The sequence below is a fragment of the Aplidium turbinatum genome, chromosome 7 (assembly GCF_918807975.1).
Source record: "Aplidium turbinatum chromosome 7, kaAplTurb1.1, whole genome shotgun sequence".
Taxonomy (NCBI): domain Eukaryota; kingdom Metazoa; phylum Chordata; class Ascidiacea; order Aplousobranchia; family Polyclinidae; genus Aplidium; species Aplidium turbinatum.
Genome location: NC_137478.1, coordinates 29151209 through 29169512, shown reverse-complemented (window position 1 = coordinate 29169512; position 18304 = coordinate 29151209). Strand labels below are relative to the sequence as shown.

The window sequence follows — 18304 nt, the reverse complement described above, 5'->3', positions numbered from 1 at the left end:
GCATGATTGCGTGTTCTAGTTATGGATTAGCCTTATATAACACTGCTCTTACACACAGTAGCCTTCACACTCATTCGTTACACCACTCCACACAACAGTTAAGGACATTTGCCTCAAACTATAGCCTACATAACTAGGCTAGCCTAGCTTTCCAAATAGGCTAAGCTGGATACCGCACCCAACTTTATAGTATAAAGATAGGCTAATATAAATTAAACTATTTGAACCAAAAGACCAATACTTTTGAAAAACAATGTCGTTCAAAAATTCAACGTTACTTTTCAAAATAAATTTTAAACAAAACTTAGTCTTACAGTACAACTTTCTGGTTGCAGAATACAATTTGGAATGTAACCGGATTTGGTGTTTCCGGATTTGTTTTTAAATCTTCGAAAGTTTTGATCTTAAAAACATGTGTCTAAATTGATTTGTTTTACAATTACATAGTAATCATTTTTTTCAAATAACTGAATGGTGACCAGGCAAAATAAAGTTTGTAAAATGGTGAAGTTTCAGATTATTTTTCATAAAGACCAACCTACATAGACTGACGGACCAGGGTTTTGCACAATAAATTCTGTAGCCTTCCATGTTTAAATTAGAAAATGACAGTCATGTCATGATCATAAGTTGGTCGTCTGTGCGATCCAATCTTGAGGGATTGCAGGGTTCTTTATTTTTAGATTAATTGATCATGGGAATTTCTATCTTCTGACAGAAAAAACTTCTTTAAGAATTAAATTTGGCAGTTTCGCTTGTGGCTTGTGGGTGCTTTGAACCACTGACGCAGGACCGATCACCAAAGATTCGCAGAGTAAAATTTTTGCTTATTAAAGCGTTGTCTGTGAATTATTCAATCTGCGAGATGTTGCTAAATAGATTTTGTCTTTGAGTTACGATGCTGAAGCGCACACCTCAAGAATCGAACATGTGGTGCTTGATGTTGATCTATCGTGGTAAAATGAAAGTACAGTATCAAAATTAAAGGTTTTTCTTTGTCCTTATCATAATGGCAACACTGAGATATAAATTCACAAAAAGTGTTGCCAACCTTGTGGTTTTTGAGGAAATTCATTTTTGTTTTTTTCAAGTTTGAGCATTTTCTTTAATTTTTTTAGTTTGTGGATTGCTTGCTTTAGGGCTTACTTTTGTCAGTCTAATTTTTTTTTTGATTTTGAAAATAAAATTAACAGTTTTTTTTTTATTGTTGTTATCAATGCATTCATTTTTTTCAAGATAATTATTGCGTAGAATTCAATTCAATTCAATTCAATTTATTTTTCTTTGTCGGAAAACAACAGCAATGATAAAGTTACAAATAGTGAACGGGAACAAAACCAACAAAAGGAAAAGGTGGCAAAACTACAAAAGTTTAAAACGTGCATGCGATGCAAATTTAAAGGTTACGTACACGAAAGTAAATTAAGCACGGCCACCAAACCTAACAGTTTAAAGTAGATGAATTAGTTGGAAGAACCAGTTGGCTCCACATACCTAAAGCAACTGGAGGTGTGCCAGTTGATGAAACCATGCGGGGACGACTGAACCTTACAACCAATATAAAAAAGAAAAATCAACAACACGAGCATTCAAGAATAAATAATGAACATACGGCATATTATTACATATTAAACATATTACATATTATTTACATATTAAACATATTACATATACAAAATACTATGTACAGTACATCGTTTTAAGGAAAATGGAGTGTTCGCAGCAACGACAGTGGTGTGATATTGAATAGGAATTGATAACTGATGGGTACAGGATTTTAGATTAATTAACTTATTATTTGAGCATGATATTACACTGATGATCATGAATGATGAAAAATGTAGTGAAGATGATAATTATGAAAATGGTCTAGATGGCATGCGGGTGACTTCGGTATCGGAGCGGGATGGAGTTTCTTGAAATGAATTTCCAACCAAACTTCTGGAGAGTGATAGGCCTACAGCTTCATTGTTGAAGTACTCTTGCCAAATAAATCTACACAACAAAGTAACAGAGAGTTATAAGGTTCTGTGAACAAGTATATTATACGTAGTTTGGCTAATTGAAGGCGTATTGCGTTGGTAACATATTAGTATCTAATAGCAGCCTATTGAAACTGAACAGTTTAAGGTGGTGATGGCAGATGCACGACATTGACAGTAGTACTTGAACGATTAAATGTACAAAAGTGGTATCTATTACACAATTCATACAAATGCCATCAAATTAAGTCTTGTAGATTCAAGTCTCAAACCATTACTGCTTTTCCACCTCTTCCTTCTGTTGGTTTTGTTGTAGTATTTTATTTCTTCAGTGTCGTTTCTTTTGCGTTTTAACAAAGAAACATCAATTCAATTTAATTACTGAAAACAATCGACAACACGAGAGAAGAAGTTCCTAAAATAAACTTTCAAAAATTGTATTTAAAATTTTGAACTGTCAAACTGCGTGCTTGATATTGACTGGTATTGGTTGCAAATTACTGGACTTGCTTTTGAGCTGATTTGCCTGTTTTGGGCTTGTTTTTATTTTAGATTTAGGCTACTTGTTTGTTTTAATAAATCACCTGGCATCACTAATAAAAAGGATATTATTCGATTTTAAGGTTGAGTTAAGGAAATTCTGAAACAAAACATTTGTTGTTAAACTTTTCATCTTCTTGTGATTTAACTGATGATCAAATTAGGATGCGTAGTGTGATAAAATATTTAAAACAAAGTAGACAATGTACACAAACTCAGTTTATTTATAAATAAATTAGTTTTATTAATATGGACCATCTTGAGCCCAAGCCTTAAAGCAACCGGCGGCCATCGCGGCCATGGCCGCTAAGTAGTGCTTAAATGACCGCCGTTGCTACCTCCTCAGTCGGCCAAGTTTGGCCGCCAGTTTCTTCTAGCCAATTATTAAATTTCGCATTATAATGATACTGGATTAAATGTCGAAAATGTGTAGTATCAAAGAGTGACGCAGAATTAGGTCAGCGCCTTATAATCACCATTATTGTATTGCGCGGGAACATTTGCTATTGTAGGCAGGGTTGTTGGTATTTTACCCGACTCAAAAAAACCCGGGTGGGTTTTTTTAATAAAACCCACTTAAAAAAACCCATAAAAAAACCCAGAGCATCATATTTGTCCAGTTTTTATTGGAAAATTAAAAATTTTTACAAAAACACTACAAGGCACTTACAACAAACTTTAAATTAGGACTTAAGGATGTGATTGTAAAGTAATTTCCAAGAATAAACTGAAAACGCAGTGGATATTGCACAGTACACAAAAATCAAGTAATGTCACTTTGTGTATACTACACTAAAACTCATTTATGCAAGAAGGCCTTATAGTTAAATTGGTGAAAGTACTACGGTACTCTACTGTAGTCTGTATATATGATGTGAAATGCAATTTAGGAGGCTATTTACCAATTACAGATTCTGGATTCTAACGCATGGCTGTTTCAGAGCATTTGCCTAATTGGCCATGCAATCGCTCAATTGCTCATCCGTTACTATATATAATTTATATTTATTTATGATAAAAAATATTTAAACATGATGGCATAAATGCTTCTTGCCTTCAAATCTAAACAAATGATGCAATAATGTGATTTCTACCACAGTAGCATCAACTTGGTATAGAAATCAGTGGATGATGCAACATCCAACTTGATCTTGAAACTAATGGATGATGCAACATTCAAGCAACAACAGCCCTAGTGCATTATTTTATTAAGTTATGCAAGCATGTACTGTGAGTGAAAGGCACTTCACTCGTAAAAAGTAGTTTTGAGGTGAAATAAGCATGAATCTACCTTTTTTTGCATCTTTTTTTAAAAAAACCCAAAAAAACCCGGGCGGGTTGGGCTTTTTTAAAAAAACCCGGGTTTTTCTCAACCCTGATTGTAGGCCTATATATTGTAAATGGAATACATCCAGCTGCGATCACCAGCGCTGTAAGTCTTGTTTGCAATTCCCTACGTTTATTTTGGCAGTGGCTATTTGACCGGCTCCGGTCTTTGAATCTGAAACACTATTTAACCGGTCATGACGTCACTACATAAGCGCTTTTTTCTTTTTCTCTTTCAAAGCAACAGACGAGAAGCGCCGATATAAGTTCTAACTTCAACACGTTTTCTTCAACTCAGTCCGTGGCGCGTGCGATACGTCTCCGGCTGCCAATCTAGAGGGGATGAGTTCGATACTATCCGGTAGCATTCTTTTTTTCATTTTTTTTTTATCTAAATTTTGACCCGAAGCGCATTTTTGTGGTCAATTTTTAATTTGAGTAGCCTACAGCCCATTCTTTATGTCTTTTCAAATGTGAGTAATAGTGTTAGAGTTTTTTTAATTTGCTGGAATTTGAGAATTTCTCTTGGTAATTTTCCGATCGTCATAAGTGAACGTGTGTTGCCGAACGACCCTACATTTTTCTCTCAAGTTAGTTATATACAATACTTCTTTAAAAAATGGTTTTACCATTATCATTTCTTTTAAAAGAAGTATTGTATATAACTAACTTGAGAACTGTGAACTAACTTGGACTGTAGGCTACTCAAATTTAAAATTGACCACATAAATGCGCTTCGGGTCAAAATTTAGATAAAAAAAGAATGCTTCCGGATAGTATCGAACTCATCCCCTCTAGATTGGCAGCCGGAGACGTATCGCACGCGCCACGGACTGAGTTGAAGAATACGTGTTGAATTTAGAACTTATGTCGGCGCTTCTCGTCTTTTGCTTTGAAAGAGAAAAAGAAAAAAGTGCTTATGCATTGACGTCATGACCGGTCAAATAGTGTTTCAGATTCAAAGACCGGAGCCGGTCAAATAGCCACTGCCTTTATTTTAACAAAGTGTTAATCCGAAGTGATAATTTACATAGGCTGGCAATGTTGTTGTTTTTATATCGATTCAATGTTGTCGGACATTGAATCGTTGTTAAAAAAGAGAACTAGGTTAGTTGAAATCGGAGGGGAAAACACGTGTCTTCATAGTTGAGAAATGTTCCGGCTGTGGGTTAGTGACTTCACACCTTCAATGGTGACATCATAACTGTTTTTTTCGGTCATTTATCGGTCATTGACCGATTTTTTTAGCAAAATGTCCGAAAAAAGGCAGTCAATTCGGTCAAAATGTCCGAAAAAATATATAGTCAATTCGGTGCAATAAAAGATGGCTGCGGCCGGGTGTTGCAAGGTTGAGTTTCGCTGATGAACGTTGAAGAAACGTTTGTCTGTTCTAACTTTTCTCAGATAAAACACGACAACGTTTCTCAGCGAAGCTTAATGTTGTAGCTAGTCAGGAAGTGCAAATTTTGGTTTGTATCAGTTATATATACTTTAAAGGACTATTTTCATCAGAAAAAATGACCGAAATAAATAAAAAATAACCGAAATTTTTCAAGTCATTTCAGACAAATGACCGAAAAGCCTCAGCTAGGGATGCACAATATAGAATATCGAATCTTAGAGATTCGAATCTCAGTGTATTCGAATCGCATTTGCAGTTTTTTTTTCGGATATCAGGATTCGAAAATAACTCTGTGAAATGAACAGTGTGCAACGTTAAACAAACGTAAAGTTGATATTTTCCGTCTTGCACGCCGACTTTTTTCTTCATGGAGTGTTTGTTCCAAGCGCCTTTTTTCTTCCTTCATAGGGTTCACACAGTTATCAGAATTGCAAACATGCATTGCGTTCCCGTACGAGTGAGTAATTTGTGTGTGCGGCCACACGTGTGCTGTACGGTGCATTCGCGCGCGCATTAATTCACTCACCACGCGCTTGAGATTCGTGAAAAAGAAAATGTTCACTGTAAACTATTTTGCTAATAATAGTGATAGTGAACATGTTCATTATTCTGCTATTCTTAACAATTCTGTCAATATATTTTAGCCAAATTTATTTTGGATTAACCAGTTAACCACATATTTCATACACTTCTGCTGCTTAGAGACTAAAACCACATGAGTCTGGTGCTTTGGGGAAAAACCCTTACTATGCTACCCCAGTGTAATTTCGCCAAAGCCAGGCTTGGCCAGCACGATTTATGATTAATATTAGATTTATGATTTAAGAAATCTGATGAGCTATATTACTATGTCATTTGATTCAATAGAGCAGCAACACTTGTATCCAGTTGGGATTAGTTTGTATGAATGGATTGTTTATCAGAGTTGTATTTGCAAACTTTTCTTGCCATTTTAGCATCAGTAGGTTTATATTGTGTGTACTGCAATCTTTTTACTATGACTGTGGCATGTTTATTGTACTATAGGCCTAAGCAGTATGATGACCAAGTTTTTGTAGTAATTAGAGGGTGCGGTCGCTCGCTTTCAAAATGTTCACTATTTTGAGAAAAAAATCTGGCAACCCTCATCGTATGATGCTTGATTTATCATATGTTGTACTCTGTTTGACATGTGATATGTTCTAATACAATTCAAAATAATGTACCTACAAATATTTTTGCTTTTTGTTCGATATGATTTGGAAAAAATTGCCGCGTAATTTCAGAATAGATTCGAAATTCTGGATTCGAAATTAAGTATTCTAGAATATTCTAGAATAGCCAGGTATTCTGTATTGTGCATCCCTAGCCTCAGCAAAAAAAAAACCAACATCATAACGGAATAAATGGTCAGGTTTTATGAAAGGCGGTTTAATGCAGTTGAAACAATCTTCTGAGCTGCGAGTAGTTGCAACAATGTAGTGTCGTCAGATGGTCCTGCAATATCGAATTACAATCCCGATAAAGCAGTTATTGCATGGTACAACGATTCTATAGCAGGACGTCGCCCAGACTTCAACAACGCTAAGTGATCATTGTAACACTGTTGCAAGTTTAATTCTATTTACTTGTCCTATCATTTTATATTTTGGCCTCCAAGCGCACAGATTTGTCCGCCGAGAAGGAGCTCTCGGTAGGCCACGATGGCTGCCGGAAAAAAACACGAGTTTTAAGACCTGTGAGTCTGATGCAAATACTGTAAATAAAATAAATTAATAAAAAAAATTATTTATTAATATTACCGTATGATATCTGTTTTATTCTAAGTAAGCTAATTTTTTTGATTTAGTGTAATACTCTCCTACACTAGAACTGGTTCTGATTTATATCCAACACTTTAGTATGTTGTGATTACAATAGGCTATGGAATGAAACTGTTGATTAGCCATTTAGAAACTACACAATATTTTCATTTTATGGTCAGTGTTTATACTATTTGAGTAGCCTAAGCTAGTAAATTAGGCATAAATCCTCATCCAGGAATGTTGGTAGATATTGGAATTTTTTAAATGCCCCATAGTAGTAGGTCGAACACGAACAGGTATCATCAATGCATGGCATTTGATAAAATAGAAATTTAGTGAATATCTTCGTTAAGATGAATTTTTTTATGAACTTTATAAGACAAGCAAGCTCATCAGGGTGTGATATTAAATATATTTAGCCTAGATGCTATGTGCAATTAAATTGATGTACAGATTTTTGTTTCAGATAAGAAGTAGTGCAGTCTGTACCAATGCTAGCTTAGGCAGCACAACATAGAAAGATGGCGATATGCTTATGATTTTCAATTATTAGTTAACTTTAAGTTTTAATTTAGTTATTGAAGTACAGTTGTACCAGCATATAATGAAGAAACTGTGGTCACCGAAATCCATTCATCACAACAAACCACAATCTTCATTGTTAAATAGAAAGTATCCGTCATTCAAACTATCACAAAATGTCAGTTATTCAACCCTTCGTTTTCCAAGTGCTTTCTATTCTGGTAGAGTCCAATACGGTGGTGCCATGTCTGCATGTCGACGTTGTTTAACCTTTCCATACGTCATACCCAAAATTATAAAACTGAAACACAAAACAGGTCAACTACATAACTCTGTCAACAAAAAAATGAATACAACACTTAGCTCCACATCTCAAAAAATTTTTAAAACTCTGGAAAAAATGTCAACACCTTTTGAAAAGAGCAATAAATTTCCAGTCAAGCCATTGGGAGTAACAGCTACTATTGGTGATCATCAAGATATCGTACAGGTTGATTCATTTTCAAAAGATTCGTTGTGCAGACCAATACCATTTCAATGTAAGCAAACAGTGCCCAGGTATTTAATTCCATCAGCTGGTGTTGCAGAAGATGAACCTGGAAATTCAGAAACTTCTCAATCTTTTACTGTGTATAGAGGGCAACCTGCTGTTTTAGCTGCTCTTTCCTCAAGTTCTACACTTAATTTGAAAAAATTTACTGAGTCCTCAAGTGACAGAAGCATAAGTAGTATACGCAATGCTGCTCTTCACTCTTCCAAAGATGATGAAGAGATAGAAACAGCTAACATCTCAGACAATCCAAGTATTGTCTCCCCTCTACCTAAAATTAAGCATTATAAACCTGGTAGAACATCTGCTGCTTTTTCAAAAATAATTTCACCTAACAAGTCTAACAAGAAAAAACGCTCTAATTCAACTCTTGAACCCGTTTATACATTTTCACCTCCTGCAAAGATTTCTTTTAAAAATACAAGTACTTTAGCTGGCAAGAGACCTCATTCTAATTCATCTCAGCAAGTGAATAAGCGAAGAAATTCTCGCATAAGAAGAGGATCCAAGAATTCACAAAGGAGAATTAAGCTACTACGCAAACAAGTTAAAAAATCATTAAAGCAGCACACATTTCCAATACTTAAATGTTATGGAACAAAGAATGATAAACCATGTGCCCGGTGTCCCAGAGCTATAAAATACACACAAAGCCTAGTAGAAAGAACAGTTGGGGATGAAGAAACCTCTTCAGTTTCTGAATCATTGAGTATACAGACGTTTGCAAAAGCTACATGGCAGTGTTCAGTTTGTTCTGTTGAAAACACTGACGATTTGATGACATGTTCAGCTTGTCACTCACCAAGAGATAGCCTTGTAAAAAGAACGGTTGTGGATGAAGAAACCTCTGCAATTCCTGAATCATTGAGTATGCAGACGTTTGCAAAGGCTACATGGCAGTGTTCAGTTTGTTCTGTTGAAAACACTGACGATTTAACCGCATGTTCAGCTTGTCACTCACCAAGAGATGGAACTAACAAGATACAACCAATTGCTTCTCATAATTTTGACAAATGGACCTGTAATGTTTGTTTAGTTGAAAATAACCAGAAAAGGCTTTCTTGTGAAGCATGCCAGACGCCAAGACCACGTGAAGAGTTACTTGAAGAAACACAGGCTACTGAACTGGATTTGCCACCATGGGAATGCCATGTTTGTATGGTTTGGAATGAAGAGAATACTGAAAAATGTAAAGCTTGTGGAACCCTAATGCCTGGACTAAGACCTCTCGGAAAAGTTAAAAGCACAGAGTCAGCAAAGTGGCAGTGTGATTCTTGTCTTGTTTTCAATGATGCAAAGATGAAACAGTGTGTTGTTTGCAAAGCACTAAAGCCTGGTGCAGAACGATCGCCATCTTTGACTCATGTTTCTTCAGCACAAAAGTTTTCGATTAACGATGGCACATTTGGTGAATTTACAAATGAAAAATTTATTTTGTTTGGTTCTGCTACAAGCCAATCAAAAGCTTCCAACATGCAACAGTTGTCAACATTTGGTACTAGTAAAACAAAAACTGGAGCTGTAAATGAAACAAAAAATGTCACAAGTGGCACAGTTGAAGAGAATTCAACACAAGAAAAAAACAGCAAGAAAGTAGTGGAAATGGTCTCTATTCCATCTGAAAAAATCACACTAGGTTATGTAAATAGTGAAAAGAGCAAAAGTGCAGCTTCCACTCTTGCAAAATCAAACTTTCAAGATAAAAAATCTGGTTCTACTTGGGAATGCCAAGTATGCTTGGTGCTAAATGACAAGGAACGCACAAAATGTGTTGCTTGCGAAAGCCCACAACCAAAATCAGAAGATGATTTAATCAGTGTTAAGAATAAATCAACCTTTCAATATGGAAACACATCTTCTTCTGTTTTTCAATTTGGTATTCAAAATACCGAAAAAGCAAAGCTTTTACCCTCACCAAAACATATCACCTCCACTCCATTAGCAACAACTGCTGAAGCTCCTAATTGGAAAAGTTTTTTTAAAGGGGTCAAACAGAAGCCGATTACAAAAGATCCTTCTCTTGTCAGCTTTTTGCCTTCATCAACATCACATGCATTTAGCTCTTCAGCTTTCAAGTTTGGAAATACAACACCCTCGTACATTGGTTTATCTGAAGAAGACCGTACTTTTAAAGCAGGCTTTCCATTTCAAACAGACTCTACAATGAAAGGAAAAAGTTCATCAGCAGTTGAGAAAACAGCATTTCAATTTGGGTCAACACCTGCATCTTTTTCAACCGTGCCAGGCACTAAAGGGTTTTCCGTTGCTAAATTGGATGAGAATGCTATTTCTTCTACTGTGCAACCCCAACAAGCTAATGCTGAAGAAAATCAAGTTGCAGCTTCAATTATTAGCTCAAAACAAATTGTAGAAAGCACTGCAAATATTCCCGTCACCCAAGCACCATTTTCTTTTAGTCAGCAACTGCCTTCCACCTCAAAAGAAGATAAATCTGCAACTGGATTTAAATTTCAACTTTCAGCTACACAAGCCCAGCCGATACCAGATAACTTTGCTTCTGAGTCAACTTCTCATGGATTTTCTTTCGGTCCACGTTCACGTATGTCTGCAATAGTTGAGAACAGTGCGAGTCAAGAGTTGAAAAACACTGCTGCGGCCAGCAATGAGCACTTTACTGGTTTTTCTGGATTCAGAAAGCAGAAATTTGATCATTCATCCACTCAAACTGGCTTTCCTACATTTGGAATGCATAAAGCTGAAGAGTTTGCTAAAAACAATGCTTTGCCAAAGCCTCAGTTTAGCTTTAAAAATGCAGCTCATGCCAGTAGTCAAACAGAGAATTCTCATAAGCTTGGAAATTTATCTACAGTCTCTCAGCAGTCTCAGACGTTCACATTTGGTGCTAGTAAATCTACAAACTTCGGTCAACCGCAAAATAGGACAGTTTATAAAAACTCTCAGAGTAAGAACGTTACTTTTGGATCCAACTCAACAGACACTCCAAAACCATCTGGTCTGTTTCAGTTTAGTTCTTCGCAAACTACTCATGCAGCAAGAACACCACCCCATGGGTTCACTTTTGCAAATACGGTAACTGAAACAAATAACCCAGCCCCTTCAGCTGGTTTCAATTTCAGCACTGCTATGCAAAATTTCGGTCAGTCAAAGTTTACAGGCCAGTCATTTCAGTTCAGTGATGAAAGCCAGATACAGTTTCAAGCAAAGCCAAACTCCACTTGTCAATTTAGTGCTGGAAGTCAGCCCCCTTTTCCACAAAGGCAGGATTTGTCCAGAAACAACGACACAGGTGCATTGTTTCATATTGGTCAAAGTAGTGATAGCAAGAAAGCCTCACTTCAGGCTCGCCCAATTAAACAGGCAAAACGACGGCTTAGACCAAACAAAAATTAACCAAAATGACTTTAACGGTCTAATTTTAGTGAAAAAGAAGAAAGATAGTGAGATATTAATTTGCTTGACACTCTGGATCATCTGTAGCCTACTTGATTTGACAGCTTTGCTTGTTGTTGAAGTGTTGTTGTTTGTAAATGTCTCTAATTGCTGTGAAATAAGGACCTATCCATTGCAGTATATGTCTCACAGCACAGAGCTGAACCCACCCACTAGACGCTTATTTCTTTGCAAAGCCGAGTAGCCAGAAAAGCGTATTCAGTACAATATTATTCATTGTATTCACTAAGCTATCAAACAAATGAACTTGCAGTGACGCAAGCAATCAAGCATTATTGCCTTCCTGTGTGTTTCAGACTAAGCCATAAATATTTCATATCAGCTTGTACAAATACTAGGTACGCAAAGTTTTTTTTTATAAACATGCTATTTAGCATTTTTACATATTGTAAGTGTTGTGTTACGTAGTGGTCTGAAATGCTATTCGTGCCTTGGAAGTGTCTCATTGTTCGTATTGAAATACATGGCCAGCAGCTGCACTTTGTAAATCCAAGTCTTTAAACATTCTATCAATATGTCAGCGTTTTTAAAGAAAAAGTCTGTTGTTGTTTTGCTGCTGGTGTTAACGATTTTTAAGCACCTATCATTGTTTTAATACAGTTACTATAGATGTCACCCAATTCCATAGCACGATTATTGCTTTCAAAACTTGTGCTGAACACGATTTTGGGTTATGTATTTTTTATTAGACATTCCTATTCAATTAATTTTTGGTTTTTAATAATTGTTTGAAGCCATCTTTGATCTATATTTATGCTATGCTTATTCTTTCTGTTTCATCGTCAGCTCGTCACATTTTGATTTGGTTTCATTGTGTTACACCAGGAGTGATTTAGTATGTATACTTGCAAAAAAACTAAACTGGCCGTCATGCACTCCAAAGGTTTCATGCTAGGTGCAATCATCACAACACTTATTCAAATAGAGTCTATTAACTTATTCTATTTCAATAAGTGTTGCACCTGATTGCTAGGCCACCTGACATGAAACCTTAGGGAGCGCATGACTTAGCCAGTTTAGTTTTTTGTAATTGTATCAGCTCTGCTAGCTGCATTAAGCAGTTTTTTGCTCTTGCTACAATTAATTTTACAATAATATGTAGTATATACATTATACAACAATAAATAAACTGAGCAGTGCTAAACAGTAAACATATTTCAACTAGGACTGTATTTTTCATTGTGTTTCGTGTTGAAAGAAGCTAAGAACGCTTAACATGTGTTATTAAATCTCCAATAGTTTGGTTATATCAAGTTAAATTTGTTATCATAGAACATATATATATACATAACTTGTTTTTAATAGCAAATTTGGCCTTAAAGATATAAGTATGCTTCAAGAATTTGGTTCTTGGTTGCGGTTTTTTTAATGAAATTATACTGTTTATAATTCAGGTGTTGATGAAAACATTTGCTTTAAAATGAATCCTAAATCACCAAATCCAGATGCTGAGACTAGTAGGCAAATGTCACATGGTGATGGCAAGCCTGGTGGAATACAATTTCATGGCGTTGAAGGGGGAATTGGAACAATTACAAGAATGACAAGAGCAAGAAAGGATGTTCTAAAAGTTGCCATTGATGCCCCAGGTTCCAAGCCACACTTGTATGAGATCAATCAGAAGAAGTCATTGAGCGATAACATTCGAGATTTTTGTGAGAGATGGAATATTGATAATTCGGAGTTTTTTGCCTTGCAGCATTTCGACTCCAAGCAGTACATCACTGAAACTACTCGTTATGAAGTGAAAGACGGTGCTGTATTAAGGCTAGCAACCACGCCTAAGACGGTAGCACAAAAACTTGTAGCTTCTTTGAAACAGTCAAGTGACTTAGAAAGATTGGCTGCTCTCAAGCAATTGTCACAGTACTCAGCTGATGCAACATTTTCTAATGAATTTATTCACACCCATCAAGGCATAAAGTGGATCGTAGAAATGACAGAGAAAGGAGAATTTCATGGTGAGGCTCTGGCTTATGCTTTGACTGCGTTTTTAGAGTTAATGGACCATGGCCTTGTTTCATGGGATGTCACCTTGACAAACAAATTCATCAAAACTTTGGCTGATGACATAAATAAAACCAGTAATCCTGATACAATAGTTCTCCAGCGTGCTTTAGGTGTTATGGAGTGTGTTGTTGTTAACAGTCAAAATTTTTATTCAGTTGTCCAAGATGCTATTACCATTGGTAATCTTATATCACACTTGCAAAGGTCCACTGCGGATATTCAACAAAGCACGATCGCTCTGATCAATAGCTTGGTTATGAAAGCGCCATTGGATAAAGGAAAAGTAGCCGGACGGAGAAAAATATCTGACACAATGGCGCAGAAGCAATTTCGCAGCGTTATTCTAAACAACGTCATCCGAACACAAAATGCAATTGGATCGGAAATGGCACATCAGATTTATGTGCTGCAAATTCTCACTTTTAACACTTTGGAAGAGCGAATGTTATCACGAGTCGATCCTTCAGCTCAGGAAGAACGGGAGAAGCTGTTTGAGCTTTGTAATATTGCTTTTGATTCCTCCCAGAATTCTCTTCAAGCACCTAAGCGACCGCAAGGACACGGAAGCTTCAATTCTGTAGATTTCAAGAAACTGGGATTTATAAACTCTAGCAATCCTTTTATGGACTTTGATGAAACACCACCTGGTCTTTTATCTCTTGATTTTATGGTGTATTTTGCTAGAAATCAGCAGGACAATTACATCAGACTTGTTCTTGAGAATAGCTCTCGGTTTGATAAACACGAATGCCCGTTTGGGAAAAGTTCTGTATTTATTACCAAGCTACTCTGTGAAATCTTGAAAGTTGGAGAGCAGCCTACAGAGTTTGGTCAGGATTTTTATCCGATGTTTTTTACGCATGATCACGCGTTTGAAGAATGCTACTGCATCTGCATTCAGCTATTCAACAAAACGTGGAAAGAAATGAATGCGATAAAAGATGATTTCGACAAAGTTTTAAGTGTCGTTCGTGATCAAATCGTCATAGCTCTCAACGGTAAACCAGCGTCGTTAGATTCTTTCAAGCAAAAGCTGACTGGACTTAGTTACAGCGAAATTAAAAAAATTCGACAACAGGAAAGGGTTGACAAAGAACAATTTGATTCCCAAGCAAAACCAGTGGTTGAGCTGCAGCAAGAAGTCAAACCTGAGATTGTTGATGTGATAAAGAAGCAGAGATTAAATTATTTGAAAGACGGAACAGCTTTCCACAAAATTTCTAACAAACGACGCGAGAAATCACAATGGTACTGCAGGCTGTCACAAAATATGAAGGTTTTTCATTATGGTGACATTGATGACCCTGTTACTTCCTCTAATGTTGAGACCTTACCTGAGAAACTAGCAGTTGCTGATATGAAAGAGCTCATTGTCGGAAAGCAGTGTCCTCACATAAAAAATGCGCGAGCGCACAAAAGCACAGCAGATCTTGCGTTTTCGATTTTATTTGATGGAGAGGAAACCTTGAACTTCAATGCCCCAGATAAAGACTCCTGGTGTATGTGGACCGATGGCATTAATGCTCTACTTGGAAAGTCCATGAAAAGTCCCAAAGCAAAAAGTGATTTAGAGATGCTGATGACAATGGAAATGAAACTGCGGCTGTTGGATCTTGAAAATATTCCAATACCTGATCAACCTCCCAAGATACCAGAACTTCCAAGAAACTATAACTTTGCTGTAACTCAAGCATAAACCTCCTTCCAAAGCTCCAACACATTGATGCTTTGTATCATCAGAACCGTTTTATTTTTTGGAAATTATTTTTCGAAGAAAAATAATTGCCCATGAGACGGTAAATTGTAATCTACCCTCCTGAAGAGGATTGTAATGTGTTCATCATTGTATTGTACAATTTCTGTTATTAGAGCAGGCTTTTGTTGGTTGTTTTATTTTGAAAAAAGGATATTTTTACTGTTTGATACTTTGAAATTAGTTCATCAAATTTGAATGTTATTTATTACCGTACCTAGTCCGAAGCGCTTTTTTGATTTCAACCGCTAAAGTTCCATTTAAATCATGAAGCTTATGATACGCTGTCATTTGACTAATATGTTGTGTATTTCAACCAAGAAAGGGGCAACGCGTCTCTAATGGATTCTCGTTCGCCACCTAACTTCTAAGCTACTTGAAATTTTGATTGCAGACAGCGCACAGCGTTCCGGCCTTCGAGCCTCGTCAGTGCAGCACTTACACTGGGTATGGCCACAAAGGTATATACCCCGTGTGGCGATTTTTCATTTGTGGTAGGTAAAGATCCACAAAATGGTAGGTTACTTTAGTCAACCTTGCCAATAGTTGCTGGGGTTGTTGTCAGTATGGTTTGTTTGTCGTATCCAGGCTTACACTCGGCAGTATGGTGAAGCGCCATTATGGCACTTCCACCTTCCTACAAGCTACTCAAGTAGGAAAATATGTTCAGAGTGTTATGCCGAAAAATATGTGCAATCGTTGAATAACCATTCCTAACTTTGAATTTTGTACTCATATTGTGTTTTACCTTGTCCAATGCCTTTGGTATTCAAATATTGATCTTTGCTGCATAATCGGATGGCTACCATAAATAAGATGAGCTGCATATTTAGTGTGAAACGCGAAACGTTTTATATTTTTATAATTATTTACCCAGGTTTCTTATATTTTTATAACTCAATGATAATGTTTTGTTGGTCAGTTCATACGTTGTAAGAAATTACGTCACTTTTAAATCTAGAATTCTGTATGTTCCTGTTATTTCTTGCCCTAGCACATGTCCCTTAGCTAGCCACTTTTTTACGAATATCACAATCATTGGAAGTTGAATACAAGATCAATTGCATTTATACCACCAGAGCTGTGGAGTCGGGACAAAAATATACGACTCCGACTTATCGGTTTATAACCGGCCGACTCCGGACATGGTAGAATCCCCCCGACTCCACAGCTCTAACTTATAGGCTAGTCCAAACCTAGTCCAGCCAGGAAAACATGCCTAAAAATGTTGAGTTACTAAAATATATTCAATTTTTGTTACCTTCAATATAATTTCTTTTTAGAAATGCGTGACAGCCTAATGCAGTGAGATTGTATATTTCTTGTTTCTTTTTTTGTGTTATGCTCCTTTCTGTCCGATTGCTTCTTTTCATATCACAATATGACTCTTTTCGTCTTTGAATGATGAAAATGGTTTGACAAATATCAGAATGGTTCTGCAGTAATATTTTCTTCGAGCACATATACTTTTGTTTTTTAATTGAAAGCAAGCAGTCACAATTGCTTTGCATTTCGATCAGCAGGAGAGTAACATAAAAATCCTTTTTTAGGATTTCATTTGACGAAAGATTGCATTTTTGCTGTAGTTTGTCGTTAGTTCAGCGTACTTTATTATTTATATTCATAAAACAACTCAAGTGACCTTGTACATGATCAGCGTATGGTTTCCACACATGTAACAAAGTTATTAACAACTAAAACGCCACGTTGACCCATGATTTCTGTCTGCAAGTTCTAGCATACTCGCCAAAAGAGTTCTGGGCGTTGAAGTGTTCTGGGGGGTCAGGATTCGAACACATCACAAAATATATGCAGTATAATTCTATTTATCTGTGCATGTGTTCTTTGGACCCTTTTTGTAGCATCACCAGTTGATAAATTATATCATGATTAAAAAATAAAGAGCCCGCAATGTAGACACTAAACTCATTTTCAGCAAACGTTTCGAAAACTAAACTGTCCTTACTCCTTATCTTGTTAAGTGTTAATAGATATGCTTACATAATAGCACTAAAACAAATGCTTACAAGACATTGCCCAAATATTGCTGATGTTTTTTCATTACTACCAAAGTCGATAGTTTAAAGTCTTTGTACCAGAAATTCCTACTGTTCCTACACTGTTTGCTTTTATAACCCTAGGTGGTTTTAACTGCTGTCTTACTGAATGATTTTCACCATCTATTTGCTTTTGTATACTATCTTGTTTATAATCATTACATCTTTCAAATAGGGTCATGTATTGCATATCCACAGCAGGTTGCAGAAGCAAATGAAATCTTTATCCATTTAGCTGGTGCTGATTGGAGTTTAATTTCAGCTAGAGCTCCCAGATCGATTCAAATGTTATCAAAATTGTTGCGATTATTTATGTAGTTGTTAAACCTTGATCGCTATTTAACTGCAGACGATTAACGTTAGGGAAGGCATGCATTCAGGAATTAAACATTGATCAAGACACTCATCATTGCCCGTGCTCATATCAGTAAATACATCTGGCGTGTTTCATTTTTTTTTTTTTCGTATTCATAGCAATGCGCTAATCGGCATGCTTGCGTGCATTGGCCTTGACAAAGTCAGCGCTATTTCTATCCAGTTTGATCTGTTATGTTATTATTTTGTAATTGTACACTACCTTTTACCCAGTGAAGTGAAAGCAAACTAGTGTAGTAACAACATGATATTACTATTTACTGTTGTGTTTCTGCAGCACGTCGTTTTGAAAGCTATAATCGGCAGTATTGGTTACTGTGAGATTACAAACTATAAGCTACAAACTTTAGGAGCAGTTGGCTGCATCATAGATGGCTCACAACAGAAGGATTGTGCTAACACAGTTATATACAGTATTCAATTAATGACAAAATCAACAATTCCGAACGTTTTCGAGACAGCACTGTGTCCTTGTCAGGAAAAAAATAAACTGAAACCTTAGCAACACAAGTTTACAGCTACTTAGCTTACAGTTAAATGTTTAATTGATCACGGGGTGTTTAAAAAGAGC

General features: G+C 36.3%; 3 protein-coding genes across 3 annotated transcripts in view; 2 read left to right on the top strand and 1 right to left on the bottom strand.

The window, feature by feature from the left end:
- Positions 1-1263: 1263 nt before the first annotated feature.
- The window catches only part of LOC145774590 (uncharacterized), a 42155-nt gene continuing 25114 nt past the window's right edge, over positions 1264-18304 (bottom strand). Inside the window, exon 8 of the mRNA XM_082585863.1 lies at positions 1264-1995. Coding sequence (XP_082441989.1) covers positions 1857-1995 — 139 coding nt within the window. The 3' untranslated portion in view covers positions 1264-1856. The remainder of the gene's footprint in view (positions 1996-18304) is intronic.
- Positions 7508-12926, top strand: LOC145774817 (uncharacterized). The gene is made up of 2 exons (XM_082586132.1): positions 7508-12365; positions 12550-12926. Exon 1 carries the CDS (start codon positions 7639-7641, stop codon positions 11476-11478), a length of 3840 nt encoding a protein of 1279 aa, XP_082442258.1. The 5' UTR covers positions 7508-7638; the 3' UTR covers positions 11479-12365; positions 12550-12926.
- On the top strand, positions 13070-18014 carry LOC145774290 (engulfment and cell motility protein 1-like). The gene has a single exon (XM_082585493.1). The coding sequence runs from the start codon at positions 13079-13081 to the stop codon at positions 15242-15244; it is 2166 nt and encodes a 721-aa protein (XP_082441619.1). The 5' UTR covers positions 13070-13078; the 3' UTR covers positions 15245-18014.